The sequence below is a fragment of the Lolium perenne genome, chromosome 5, assembly GCF_019359855.2.
Source record: "Lolium perenne isolate Kyuss_39 chromosome 5, Kyuss_2.0, whole genome shotgun sequence".
Classification (NCBI taxonomy): Eukaryota; Viridiplantae; Streptophyta; class Magnoliopsida; order Poales; family Poaceae; genus Lolium; species Lolium perenne.
In genome coordinates, this window is record NC_067248.2 from 140,505,086 (window position 1) to 140,519,432 (window position 14,347).

Here is a 14,347-nt window from a genome sequence, read left to right on the forward strand (position 1 = left end):
CATTCATCATCGTCCTCGATGGGTGAATGGTGGCCTAAGAAGAAGACGAAGAAGAAGAAGAAAGAAGACATTGCCTCAGCCAGATCCTGCCTGTTATATTGTGATCCAAATTCATATACTAAAGGGAGGCTAACTTCTGACGAGCGGAGCGAGGCCCGTCGCCGGAGGCTTGGGCCGAAGCGTTGCCACCGTCTATATATATTCCCTGTAAGCCGCCGCTAGGGTTTTGTCGCATCATTGTACACCCACGGCGTTTGTAAACACCACCGAAATAGTGAAGCTTTGCTGGCTGGCGCCCGTGGTTTTTTTCCCTTGTGTGTTGCAAGGGTTTTCCACGTTAAAATCTCGTGTCCCCTGCAGTGTTTTATTTTTCGTTCTTCGTTTATTGTGCATCTCGATTATAACAAGTGGTATCAGAGCCCGTGTTCTTTGGATCTAGGGTTTACGAGATGTCGTCTCTGAAGTTCGATCTACCGCAGCTGGACTACACCACGAGATTTGCTTTGTCGTCCTCCAAGGCACAGGCATTAGAGGTCCGTGGCAGGCCTGAGCAGCGAGATAACTACTACCACAACAACAGAGATAAGAGCAAGGGCGACAGAGGTCGCTCAAAGTCCAAAGGACGTGACAAGTTCTGCAGGTATTGTAGGAAATCTAACCACAATATTGATGATTGTTGGAAGCTGCAGAACAAGGAGAAAAGGAACGGAACTTACCAACCGAAAAATAATGATGGTAATGGAAGGCTGCCGTTGTCACCGGTAAGGGTGAGGCAGCTGTTGTTGCTGGTAGTGATAGTTCTGATGGAGATTGCTTAGCTGTCTTGGCTGCATGTGTTTCACGTGATGATGAATGGATTCTTGATACTGCATGTTCGTTTCATATTTGCTGTAACAAAGATTGGTTCAGTTCTTATGAGTCTGTGCAGAGTGGAGATTTTGTGCGTGTGGGGAATGACAACCAGTGCAACATTGTTGGCATTCGTTCTGTTCAGATCAAGACCCATGATGGGATGACACGCACGTTGACAGGAGTGAAACACATACCCTCCATGGCGAGGAATTTGATCTCTTTGAGTACCCTTGATTGTGACGGGTACAAGTACAAAGGTGGGAACAAACTTTTGAAGGTATCATCAGGTTCTCTCATTATTATGATTGGTGATATGAATTCTGCGAAATTATATGTCCTTAGAGGTAGCACTTTGCCTGGTATTGCTGCTGCTGTTAGTTCTGATGAATCTAGTAAGACTAACCTTTGGCATAAGCGTCTTGGACATATGAGTGAGCTTGGCATGGCAGAATTGTCAAAGAGAGAGTTAATTGATGGCTGCGATTTTGGTAAGCTTGAGTTCTGTGAGCACTGCATCTTTGGTAAGCATAAAAGAGTAAAATTTAATGCTCCCGTTCATACCACCAAAGGCATTTTAGATTATGTACACACTGATGTTTGGGGTCCGTCCCGTAGAACTTCTAATGGTGGTGCTAATTACATGCTTACTATTATTGATGATTACTCAAGGAAAGTGTGGCCATATTTCCTGAAACATAAATCTGATGTTTTTAATGCTTTTAAGAAGTGGAAAGTTATGGTAGAAACCCAAACTGAAAAGAAGGTTAAGATACTCCGTACTGACAATGGTATGGAATTTTGTTCAAATGAATTTGATGAGTTTTGCAGCAATGATGGGATGGTAAGACATCATACCATTCCGTACACCCCTCAACAGAATGGCGTGGCTGAACGCATGAACAGGACCATTATTTCGAGGGCTCGCTGCATGTTGTCTAATGCAAAGATGCATAGAGGTTTTTGGGCTGAAGCAGCCTCCACCGCATGTTATCTCATCAACAGGTCACCTTCTGTTCCACTTGATAAGAAAACTCCAATTGAGGTATGGTCTGGTTCGCCTGCTGATTATTTAGATTTGAGAGTTTTCGGTTGCACTGCTTACGCTCATGTTGATAATGGAAAGTTGGAGCCAAGGGCTGTTAAGTGCATCTTCCTTGGTTATGGTTCAGGAGTTAAGGCATATAGATTATGGAATCCTGAAACTAAGAAAATTGTGTTGAGCAGGAATGTCGTTTTTAATGAGACGGTTATGTTTAATGATAGTCCATCTACTGATATTTCTGATGCTATTGATTCTCCTGATGTTTCTGATGATGAGCAGTACAGAATTGGCGTGCAGGTGGAGCACGCAAAGGAAAATGAAAATATGATTCCTGAAACCAACAATGATGATAATGATGTTCCACCTTCACCACCTATTGTTCAGCGACAGGGACGGTCTATTGCTGCTGACCGCCCTAAGAGAAATATTACACCTCCTACCCGATTAATTCAAGAATGTGATATTGTTCATTATGCTTTGAGTTGTGCTGAACAGGTGGAGCATGATATTGAACCAGCTACATATACTGAAGCCATTGCTTATGTTGATAAAGAGAAGTGGGTAGGTGCGATGCAAGAAGAGATGCAATCGCTTGAGAAGAATGGCACATGGGATGTTGTGCACTTGCCTAAACAAAAGAAGGTTGTCCGCTGCAAGTGGATATTTAAAAGAAAGGAAGGTTTGTCTCCTAATGAGCCTCCACGGTTTAAGGCAAGGTTAGTAGCAAAAGGTTTCAGTCAAATTCCAGGTGTTGATTATAATGATGTATTCTCCCCGGTTGTGAAGCATAGTTCTATTCGTGCTTTCTTTGGTATTGTTGCTATGCATGATCTTGAGCTTGAGCAGCTAGATGTAAAGACTGCTTTTCTGCATGGTGAGTTGGAGGAGGAGATATATATGGACCAACCTGAAGGTTATGTTGTGCCTGGTAAGGAGGATCTTGTTTGCAAATTAAAGAGGTCCCTTTATGGTCTGAAACAGTCGCCACGACAGTGGTATAAAAGGTTTGATTCATTTATTCTTACACATGGTTTTGAGAGATCTCAGTATGATAGCTGTGTGTATATCAAGTTTGTTAATGGATCACCTATTTGTTTGCTGCTATATGTTGATGATATGTTGATTGCTGCCAAGAGCATGAAAGAGATCACTATTTTAAAGAATCAATTAAGTAGTGAGTTTGAGATGAAGGATCTTGGTCCTGCTAAGAAAATACTAGGCATGGAAATTAAAAGGGATAGAAAGTCTAGTTTGTTGTTTCTTAGTCAGGAAAAGTACATTGAGAAAGTTCTTCATCGTTTTAATATGCATGATGCAAAAGTCAGTTACTACTCCTATTGCTTCTCATTTCAAGTTGTTAGCTTTGCAATGTCCTAGCTCTGAAGATGATATTAAGTACATGTCTCGAGTTCCCTATTTTAGTGCTGTTGGTTCCTTGATGTACGCCATGGTTTGTTCACGTCCTGATCTGTCATATGCTATGAGTTTGGTCAGTCGATACATGGCTAATCCTGGTAAAGAACATTGGAAAGCTGTTCAGTGGATTTTCAGGTACTTCGCGGCACATCAAAAGCTTGTTTGAGGTTTGGCAGGATTGGTGAGGGGCTCGCCGGATATGTGGATTCAGATTATGCTGGCGATTTGGATAAGAGAAGGTCCCTCACAGGTTATGTGTTTACCGTTGGTGGATGTGCTGTTAGCTGGAAGGCTACTTTGCAGGATGCTGTTGCACAATCTACTACTGAGGCTGAGTACATGGCTATTGCTGAGGCAGGTAAAGAAGCTGTTTGGCTGAAAGGTTTATATGCTGAACTTTGTGGAGATAATTCTTGCATTAAGTTGTTCAGTGACAGTCAAAGTGCTATTTATCTTACTAAAGATCAGATGTTCCATGAGAGGACAAAGCACATTGATATTAAGTACCACGCAATCAGAGATGTGGTTGCAAAAGGTAAAGTGAAGGTATGCAAGATAAGTACTCATGATAATCCTGCTGATATGATGACTAAGCCTGTTCCTGTGTCCAAGTTTGAGCTTTGCTCAAGCTTGGTTGGTATAACTGTTTAGCCCAAGTGGCTATTGGCGCCAGCAAGTGTTTTCTTTGTTGATTCAGGTGATTGTTGAAGTTCATGCTACAAGGAATTTGTCTCAAGGTGGAGTTTGTTATATTGTGATGCAAATTCATATACTAAAGGGAGGCTAACTTCTGACGAGCGGAGCGAGGCCCGTCGCCGGAGGCTTGGGCCGAATTGGGACACCTGCGGGGGGTGCGGGGGGGCGGCAGCCCCCGCGGTACGGATCGTTGCCACTGTCTATATATATTCCCTGTAAGCCGCCGCTAGGGTTTTGTCGCATCATTGTACACCCACGGCGTTTGTAAACACCACCGAAATAGTGAAGTTTTGCTGGCTGGCGCCCGTGGTTTTTTTCCCTTGTGTGTTACAAGGGTTTTCCATGTTAAAATCTCGTGTCCCCTGTAGTGTTTTATTTTTCGTTCTTCGTTTATTGTGCATCTCGATTATAACACTGCCGCGTCGGGAGCCACACTTTCCTCACGTTCGCTCCATAGTGGCGTCCAAAAATATTTATGTAGTAAAAAATTCCTCTAGTTTTAAAATAGGGATTTTCATTCGTTCGATCAACTCAAATACGGTATGCACTCACGTAAAGTAACTGTGCTTGCACCAATAGCTACCTGCACACACGATCGGTACAAGATTTAATTACCACACTGCTTTATACATACGGTCGAACAAAGTGGTTGATCAACAGATTTTCCTTCAGCTCAGACCATGAAGAACTGGTGCTTGTTCTCCTTGCCGCTCCTCCGCCCACGCTGCTCGCCGCCGCCGCGCGAGGACGTCCTCGTCCCCGACGACGACGAGGGTCCGCCGCCGTAGCCGGGGATGCGGCGGAAGCCGATGTTCTCCACGGCGCCGACGGTGTTGAAGAACATGCGCTTGTTGAGCTCCTCCACCAGCGTCCGGTGCAGCAGCTGGCTCCGCACGTCCACCATCGAACGGTTCCTCGTCAGGCGACCCTGCTGCTGCTGCTGTTGCCTCCCCCGCCGCCCCCCGTCGTCGCCGCCGCTGTCGTCGGGGCTCCCGCCACGGCGCCGCGGCCGGCCGGCGTGCGGGGACACGTTCTGGCCTGCACTGCTGCTGTCACCTGGGCCAAATCTAGTCGCCTTCACCGGGCCCGTCTTGGAGACGCCGCTGGGGTTCTCTTCGGGCTGGGCCTCTTCCGACGAGTAGTGCAGCCCAGAGCGCGTGGAGCTCGTGTCGTCGTCGTCGCTGCTTACACCATAATCTGCGCCAACCACAAGTGTACACGCGTCATGGCTCAACCAAACAATTGGTCAATGATAAGATGATATAGTACTACTAACATCAGAAATGTGCTCAATAATGCTGTCCTTTCCTGTTCAGAAATCACAAGGACGACTACGATATATTCCCATGTCGATATGCTGCGATCATGGTGCTGACATGACTAACATAAATGAGAATGGCTTTTTATCTGTCAAATGGAGTGCTAACAGATGTCGATATTATACAGCGACAACCACCTCATAGGTACAGTATATCGATCAGTTTATGCGATGAGACAAGACCAACATATGCAACAGAGATACAAACCACAAGCAGATTGGCATGCATTCACAGTTTCACACTGATGGTGTCCTTCTGTATACATACTCACCATTGATTTTTGTGGGAGTATAGTGTTGGACAATTGTGAAATTTCATATGAGCTTGGCATGCATTCACAGTTGTTCTATTTTACTGTACTAATTTTAATACATATTGACATCTACAAAATTTAGAAAAAGAAGGTCTACAAGTTTTCTATGAAGTCGTCTACTAACCGGGCAAATAAAAAGCCATTTGTTACAAAGAAGAAAGTATATAGAAGCATGTAATATATCTATCCAGTTGAGCAATGGTAAGGAGATTCTGAAATGTGCTCCAACCATAAGCATTCACGTGTCATGGCTCAACGTAGGACACCTAGACGGCCATAAGAGTGCAATTTATTGGGCAATGGTAAGGAGATTCTGAAATGTGCTCAATAATGATGTCCTATCGTCCTCGGAAGGACGACTACGACATACTCCAACTCGATATGCTACGATCATGGTGTTGATGTTTGTGCCTTTTATCTGTCAAATGGAATGCTAACAAATGTCCATAGTATGCAGCGACAGCATGGCTCAACGTAGGACACCTAGACGGCCACAATAGTGCAATTTATTGGGCAATGGTAAGGAGATTCTGAATGTGCTCAATAATGATGTCCTATCGTCCTCGGAAGGACGACTACGACATACTCCAACTCGATATGCTACGATCATGGTGTTGATGTTTGTGCCTTTTATCTGTCAAATGGAATGCTAACAAATGTCCATAGTATGCAGCGACAGCTACCTGATGAGTGTATGATATGGACAAGACTACCGGCCATATCCATATGCTAGAGGTGCAAACCACAAGCAGCTAGCCGTGCATTCACACTTATGTTGTCTTTTATATACATATTGACCATTGATTTTTGTGGGAGCATAGTATGGGGCAATTACGAGATTTCATAGTGTAGATTTTCATGAATAATCTACTTGTTTATTTTACTAATTTGAATATATATTGACATCTAGTATTGGTCATCCAAACATACAGAAAAATGTGACCATTTTCTATGAAGTCATCTACTAACCACACAATAAAAGTTTAATTTACTTACGAGAAGAAAGCATAAGTATGTAATAATATAACTATCAGGTGGCGCTTTCGCATGCTACCTACAACCTTATTTCCTAAGCAAAACGCTATTGCTCAGAAATGCAATTTGCATTGGCTGCTAATTCTTAGATAGTGCATACACTAAGGGTCAACGGTAAGATTATAGCAGTATCAGAATTGTGCTCATATATACTGTCCGTTTGTCCTCCGAAGGACGATTACGCTATATTCCAAGTCGATATGCTGCGATAATGGTGTTGACCTAGGTAATATAAAATATGTGTTTTTCATCTATAAAAATGGAATGCTAACAAGCGTCCATATTATACACAGACAGCTACCTCATGAGTAGTACCTCCGGTCCCTTCTAATCGACCCACGGCTAGATCAACGCATGCATATAGGTAGCAGGGTGCCCATGTCGATTAAAACACTCCCCCCCCCCCCCCCCCAGGGAGTATATGCTATGGGACACGACCAACATATGCAACAAAGATACAAACCACAAGCAGCTAGTCATGCATTCACACTGATGTTGTCCATCTGTATACATTGACCAATGATTTTTGTCGGAGCATAATATTTTGAAAAATATCAAATTTGACAGTATATAGATTTTCAAGACAAATCTACACGTGCTATTTGACTTCACCAATTTTATTATATATTGATATGTAGTATTAGTCATCAAATTTTAGGAAAAAAAAATGTCTAAACATTTTCAATGAAGTCATCTACTAACCACGCACTAAAAATGTCATTTGCTTACGAAGTTACGAAGAAGAATGTATAAGCATGTAATATATCTATGAGATGGTGCTTTCGCATGCAAAACACTATTGATAAAAAATGCAATTTGGTTGCTAATTCTTAGACATTGCATATACTAGGGGTCTATAACTTTTCATAAGTCTAAATAAAATTTATAGGCACTTAATAAGATCGAACTATACCATTCAAATGACACATATATATACCACGAACTAATAATTGAATGGAGGTTTTACATGTACTTAATTCTCATGTGTGCAACTTATTTGTACTTGGAATTGTGCATTATGAGATGTAAGAAAATTTGAACCTATGATCCGCAAAACCGTTATGATGACCAGCTGGAAAGCTTGGTTTGTCTAAACAAAACTACTGTATCAAATCAAGCAACGTGTGGTCGAGGCGTTGGCATCTGAATGGTAACAAGTCAAAGCAATGTTTTTTTTAGAATAAGTCAAAAAAAAAATGTTTGTGTACCTTGTAACCAGTCACCATGTCCTCCTTGCAGTCCAGATGCCGTGGGCCCCACGCCACAGTGAGAGCCGTGGGACGAAGTTGGGGAAGAAGAGAGGTAGTAGAAAGGAGGCTGCTCCTCGTTGTCGTCATCATCCGCGTACGTGTAGTACTCTTGCTGATCGCCGCAGTTGCCACCGGCCCAGTCGGGAACCAGCCTCAGGATTTCCTGCTCGATCATGGCAGCAATCTCAGAGGGGTCCCGGTTCTCAATGTCCAGCTCCTTCACCATCTCCGTCGCCACCTCTATCGCCGTGTCACCAGCAATGTCGAATGGGAAGTAGATGTTCCTCGTATGGCCTGATCAGTTGAACATTTGATCTTATGAGTGCAAGGAATCATCTAAGTATGTATGTGCATATACCTTGACAACATTGCACTACCTGATTCGTCGGTGATCTGCACTTTGAGGAAGATGGTGTCGCTGTCGCTGTTGAGCTTGCCGGTGATGGTCATGTCAGTCCTCCCCGCCGCCGCCTTCTCATCTTTCCGGTCGCTACGGGTAGACAAGGCAGGCAGCGACGGCGGCGTTGACATGGTCATGGTCGTGTCCTGCGTGGAGAGGAAAGGGTCGAGGAGGAGCTCCTGCGCGGAGGGGCGGTGCGAGGCCGGGACGAGGCACCGGCCGACGAACCTGCGCGCGTCCGCGTCCTCCACCCGGTAGAAGGCGTCGGGCAGCTTGCCGGAGGTGACCTTCCTGTAGATCTGCGCGGGGTTGGAGCACTCGGCGTAGGGGAACTCCACCGTGAGCATCTCCAGCATGCACATCCCGAACGAGTACACGTCCACCAGCTCGTCGTACTCCTCGTCGTACATCTCGGGCGCCATGAACTCCGGCGTGCCGATCACGCTGTGCGCCGTCTGGGTGTCCCGGAGCACGGCGGCGAGGCCCAGGTCGCCGATCTTGACGGTGCCCTGGTGACCGTTCACGAACACGTTGTCGCACTTGAGGTCGCGGTGGATGACCGGAGGGTCGTGGGCGTGGAGGTAGGCGAGGCCACGGAGGATCTGCCGCGCCCAGCCGCGGACGGCGCGGAGGCTCACGCGCGGGTACCGGAGGCGGTACGCGCGGAGGGTGCCGGAGGAGAAGAGCTCGGTGATGAAGTTGAAGGTGCGGCCGCACCCCGCGCCGCCGGTGCCGCGCGGCGAGGTGGAGGAGACGGAGACCCAGGAGGCGTGGAAGGCGATGATGGAGTCGTGCCGGAGCGTGCTCAGGAGGTGCACCTCCGAGTACATGCGCTGCAGCGCGTCGGGAGTGCGGAGGACGTCGGCGAGGTTGGCCTGGTTCCACGCCACCTCCACGCCGCGCACCTCGTCAAACCCTTTGTACACCGACTTCATCGCTCCCTTGCCCAGGAGCTCGTCGAACTGCATGCCATTGCCAACACTCATCAAGCTTACCATCCATCAGCAAGATCAACAGCACTTGTTCAAACAGATGCAATATCGTTTTTCAGATTCTTTTTTCCGAAGTTTGAATTACATTACACATTTAAGTTGGAAAAATTCATAGTTATGCATGTAGTAGAGATCACCGAAAACACATCGATTAACTGCAAGCTATGCCGATTCAATTTAACAAAGTGGTTTCTTTTTATAGACTTCATTGGTCCTTTGCAAAAGTGTCAATAGATATAACTAGTTAACTACAAAAAGTAGCTACATACAAACAGTAATTTATTATTGTATGTTTGCTAAAACCGGAAACTAGATGAACAGAAAAGCTAGCAGTTAGCCTAATGGCACTTGAACACATGGAGAAACCACTGAGAAGACAAATCTGAGTGACTGCTACAACTTCATCCACCGAGAACAAAAAGATGACCTATATCTTTGGGGGATATGACAGGGCATATTATCGCTCTGGCGCTTTCAAAGCATCTCATTATTGGCATATTGACAGACACATGGAACAATGCTGACCACCATTTCATCAGCCCAACCTCTTAGTCCAAAACTAGGGGAGGCCAAATGCACCAACTGTTTCCTGATTATTTGGATTATTGGACGAAGAGAAATCACAACTGAATTCTCACCTTCCAAAAACAATGATCCACCTTGCTGCAACTAGCTAGTTGACTAGGTAAAACAATATTTGTGATCTATTTGGGTGAAATGCTTGTTTATGCTGCATTAGGATATTTTAGTCGACCAGTTCCTATCGGGATGATTTATGGTCGGGTACTACAAAAACAATTAACTGCTTAAATATATTATATGTAGTTCGCCAATTAATTTTCTGATATAGGTGTATGGAAATATTATAATTAGCCAATGCAAGAACAGTATTGACAATGTTTTTGTTTAGGAAAAAATAAAACACAAAATCACTTGTTCAGATTTCAGACCAGCCTCAAGAAGATGTGCAGCTAGCTAGCCGGCCGTAGCTAAACAGCAAAAGCCAAATGGACATATAAATAAGAGGCAAAAGGCACAATTATTGTGGCCTAATTTAGGGGTTGCTCCGAAGTGCACATCACGTACCATGGAATCCATCCTTGATAATCAAGCTAAAGCATTTTTCATTGTTAAAACCCTGCAAGCTTAATCACTTCGTGGTTCAGTCGTAAGCATGTTTTGGAATCTAGCTAGTAATTTACCTACTCCTGTAGTCCCTGTATTACCCTCACCCATCGATCTCAAGAACATGTTCCTCAGAGAAACAGAAAAGAAAATAAAAGAAATCCTAAAAATATGAAGCTTGAACAATCGAATGCAAGCATGCTGCTAATTAACGAACTAGGTCAACCGATTGTATTTCCAACAATAAACTTCTTGTGGCCGATTCAGGTTGCCTGAAGAAATTAGCTTGAGCCATGAGACTGAAGAGAGTTCGTAGTGCAAGAAGACATCGAGAGCTTACCCGGCCGTAGCGACCAGTGGGGTCGGTCTCAACGTATCCGTTGTCGTTGCTCCTCGCCGCCGGTGACCTCTCCGGCCACCGTGGGCTAGACATGGCTTCTCCAGAGGAAAGATTTTGGCACACGGCTACTGCTACTGTACTAGCTAGCTAGTACTGAACTGCTCGCTGCAGTTGTGTGTCGCTCAGGCGGCCGGCTTGCCTTCGTGGTTGTCCTCGTAGGTGAAGAAGGCGCTGAAGAGGGGGCAGCCGAAGCGGGAGTAATCGATCCGCCGCAGTAAGATCCACGCCATGCACGTTGCGGCGGCCGAGGATGATGATGCCCCCGCCGCGTCGCCGAACCACGGCCGCGCGCTGCTCCTCTGACGCTGACCTGGACGCAGCGGTAGAAATAGGAGGTGGTGGCGGGCAGGTTGAGTGCTGGAATTGGATGCCTGCAATTGCGCATGCACTGATCAATCATAGCACGCATGTCATGTCATGTCAGGTCAGGTCACGAATAATCGTGATGGCCGGCCAGAGGAAGAAGAACAAGAGGAAGAAAAGATGGAATTTTTACGGCTAGGAATATGTATGTGTATGTAGCGATCTCTCTGCCTTGTGGGTGTGGTCACTACCTGGGAAAGAAGATTATTGGGATTACAAGCATCTGAATTTAAAGAATCCATGCCTCGAAAGCTCCATTTGTGGACGGATGACAGAAGCAGTTCTAGCTTTGAAGGGGACGTCACGACAAATAGCACAAGATTGCTGCTGGAAGTGATCGAGAAGAAAGCTAGCGAGAATGATTTTGGAGGTTTCTGAACGGGAAGATTCTCTCGATCGTGGATATGTATGCTTCTGTTACTCTGCTTCTAAAGGGGTCCTAGCTACTTAGCTGTTGCTTCAAAATTCAGATATATCTATTCTAGGTAGGTAAGCTTGGCTGGAGGAGCAGAGGTCCAAGCTCATACGAAGAAAATGTGTTTCTTGCTTCCTCTCCTTTGAGGATATGATGTCTACGTGGTTCTTAATTAGTTGACCTTTTTTACATGATTTCTGTAAGAAAGGTCTAGCATATTCCCTTTTTGGTTCTGTTTTGGGTTGAAGAAAATTAGTACAACTTGTGAACTTCTTATGTGGCATGTAAAGAAAACTCTATTGTTTGTGGTTTGACTGGGACCGAGTTTAGCTTCGTTTATTGCGCCGGTAGCGTCTTTGACCCTGCAGAACTTCGAAAGGCCATGGAAATATTCTCACGTGTAGTGTAAAAAAGATTTCTTCCTAAAAGTTGTGTCAACTTCTTAGGTGTCATAGAATAGATGTTCATTCAGTAAATGGCTATTTGAACTTTCCGAGTAAGGTGTGCGGCAGGAGTTGCTTCACAATAAGTACCTACGTGGCAAAACACTCTTGCAAGCATAAGCCAAACCCATGGATTCACCCTTTTGAAAGGTATCAATGGAAGTTAAAGATGATTTCTTTCAGCGAGATTCTTTTGTTGTAGGAGATGACATAGAACTCGTTTCTAGGAGGATATTTGGCTGGGTAATACCTCCTTGGCCTATTAATTAGTACCCAGAATTATGTAATATTGTCAGAGCAAAAAGCGTTATAATTGTTGATGTATTATCTCAAGTACCTTTAAATATAAAATTCAATAGGACCTTAACGGGGACAAATGGGACTCCTAGATAAGATTTGTAAGACAAGTATTGGGGGTAAGTTTGAGCTAAGAACCAGATAGTTTCAAATGGCCCCTAATTACAATAGGTGTCTATACGGTTGAGTGTATGTATACCGACTTTATAAATGGGCATACATTTTTCCTTCAAAAATACTGTGGAGAATTAAGGTACGCTGAAGATTAGAATCTTTATGTGGTTCTTTTATAATTTAACTAAGTAACCTTGCAAAATGGCGATCGAATGGTTGCACAAAATTTGTATTTTATGGTTCACAGGAAACAGTTGACCAATTATCCATCACTTATATTTTCTCCTGTCTAGTCGGATATCAGGATTCCTATGTAGTTCGTTTACATGTCTAATTGACATACCTTTGGTGTTTTAGCGCCGCCGCCACCACCGATGGCTCAAACCTGAGCCTAAAGACATTTTCTCCACTTCTCCTACGATAGCGACTTTCTTAAATGTATACTTAGTAAGGTAATCATCTTCAGATTATGTGTTGGCTGGTTATGTGTAATAAAATTAAGACCAAGTATACTCAAAGAAGATAAATTAAGATCGTGTGTGTGTCAAGCAAATTAAGCGTGCAAAAGATAATGTATTAACTGTAATGTAAAGCTGGCGGTTACTTGTCAACAAAGGGGACACAAAATGCAAGGTTACAGTTCACTGTAGTTTTTTAAATGCATTTTTGGCTCATATGGGTGAAAAAGGACTCCTGAAGGGAGATCTAACACGAAAATACGCACTGCACCCAAATATCTTGATGGAACTACCCTTCCTTGACTGGAGCTGGGCATCCTTATTGATTTTTTTTCGAAATGGGGGTGAAACCCCGGCTTCTGCATCATGACGATGCACACGGCCCTTTATTAAAATTTGGTTCAAGAAAATATTGTTTACAAACCACGCATCAACTAAGATCGATACAATAATCAACCATCGAAAGAAACAAGCATACTAAGACTAACAATCAACATAGACTACTAGTATGACGCCAACCAGCCTGGCACAAGATATCCTGAGCGACCATCAGGAGCCGTGTGTAGCCAGAAGCCATGGCATCCCGTAAAACTGGAGCATCTTTCTTGTGTCGATAAATCCATATATAAGTGCCTATCGTGCACGACTGAAACATGTTTGTAAAGAAAATAGTTTGTAAGGATTGATCACAATAATTGAGCCGCCAAAAACTTCGTATTTCACCAATTAAAGGAATAAATAAAGAAGCAGGATAATTGGAAGTTTAAAACTGCGAAACTGTGCGTGGATTCAAGCTATGAGCACATCACCGCACACAAATAATTTTAATTTTATACATCTCACAAGGAAATAGTATAGGTTTAAAACAACATTATTGACTCGAAGATGATTCATTCTCATTGACCAACTATGTCGCTGACCCCAATCCTACCAAAACTTGCACATAATATATTGGAATCGGATTTTTTCTAGTTGCATCCTACCCTTGTTATTATTGTGCAACTAGTGCCCATCTTGAAAAATATGATACATGTAGGCTACTTTCTATGTACCTGGCTTCTACAAAAATTACTAGAAAATCAAAGTTGTGCTATTCACGATCATAACCTCCTTTCTAACCTGAGACAGTAAAGTGTAATCCCAAGTAATTAAAAATGGTAGGGCAAGATAGAACATGAGGCAAAACAGAACCAAAATTTATTTTCTGTTGGAAAAGTCCGAACGGCACTACATCAAGCCAAATAAGTCTTAAATCGTGAATATTCACGCGAACACTATATAGGTGTAGTGCAGCTCTATCTTGTCTTTGGAAATGTCTGCGTTGTTCTTAATTAATTGACCTTTTTGCATGATTTCCGTAAGAAAGGTCTAGCATATTCACCTTTTGGTTCTATTTTAGGTTCAAGAAACTTAGTAC

At 43.9% G+C, this 14,347-nt stretch overlaps 1 protein-coding gene across 2 annotated transcripts; it reads right to left on the reverse strand.

Moving 5' to 3' along the window:
- Positions 1 to 4,500: 4,500 nt before the first annotated feature.
- Positions 4,501 to 11,602, reverse strand: LOC127300071 (probable serine/threonine-protein kinase WNK8). 2 transcript variants are annotated; one of them, XM_071820014.1, is made up of 5 exons: positions 11,395 to 11,602; positions 10,781 to 11,211; positions 8,301 to 9,285; positions 7,882 to 8,217; positions 4,501 to 5,203 (listed from the first exon to the last, which is right to left on the reverse strand). In XM_071820014.1, exons 2-5 carry the CDS (start codon positions 10,871 to 10,873, stop codon positions 4,680 to 4,682), a joined length of 1,938 nt encoding a protein of 645 aa, XP_071676115.1. In that variant the 5' UTR covers positions 10,874 to 11,211; positions 11,395 to 11,602; the 3' UTR covers positions 4,501 to 4,679. The 2 variants fall into 2 exon arrangements, with proteins under 2 accessions (XP_071676115.1, XP_051186109.1); XM_051330149.2 differs by lacking the exon at positions 11,395 to 11,602 and having other exon boundaries at positions 10,781 to 11,388.
- Positions 11,603 to 14,347: the final 2,745 nt, after the last annotated feature.

Excerpts from the sequence above, each read along its gene's own strand:
- LOC127300071 (XM_071820014.1), bottom strand. The coding sequence starts at position 10,873 with ATGTCTAGCCCACGGTGGCCGGAGAGGTCACCGGCGGCGAGGAGCAAC. Across the intron at positions 9,286-10,780 it reads CCACTGGTCGCTACGGCCGG|TTCGACGAGCTCCTGGGCAA; the intron begins GTAAGCTCTCGA and ends AATGGCATGCAG. Across the intron at positions 8,218-8,300 it reads GCAGATCACCGACGAATCAG|GCCATACGAGGAACATCTAC; the intron begins GTAGTGCAATGT and ends TCAACTGATCAG.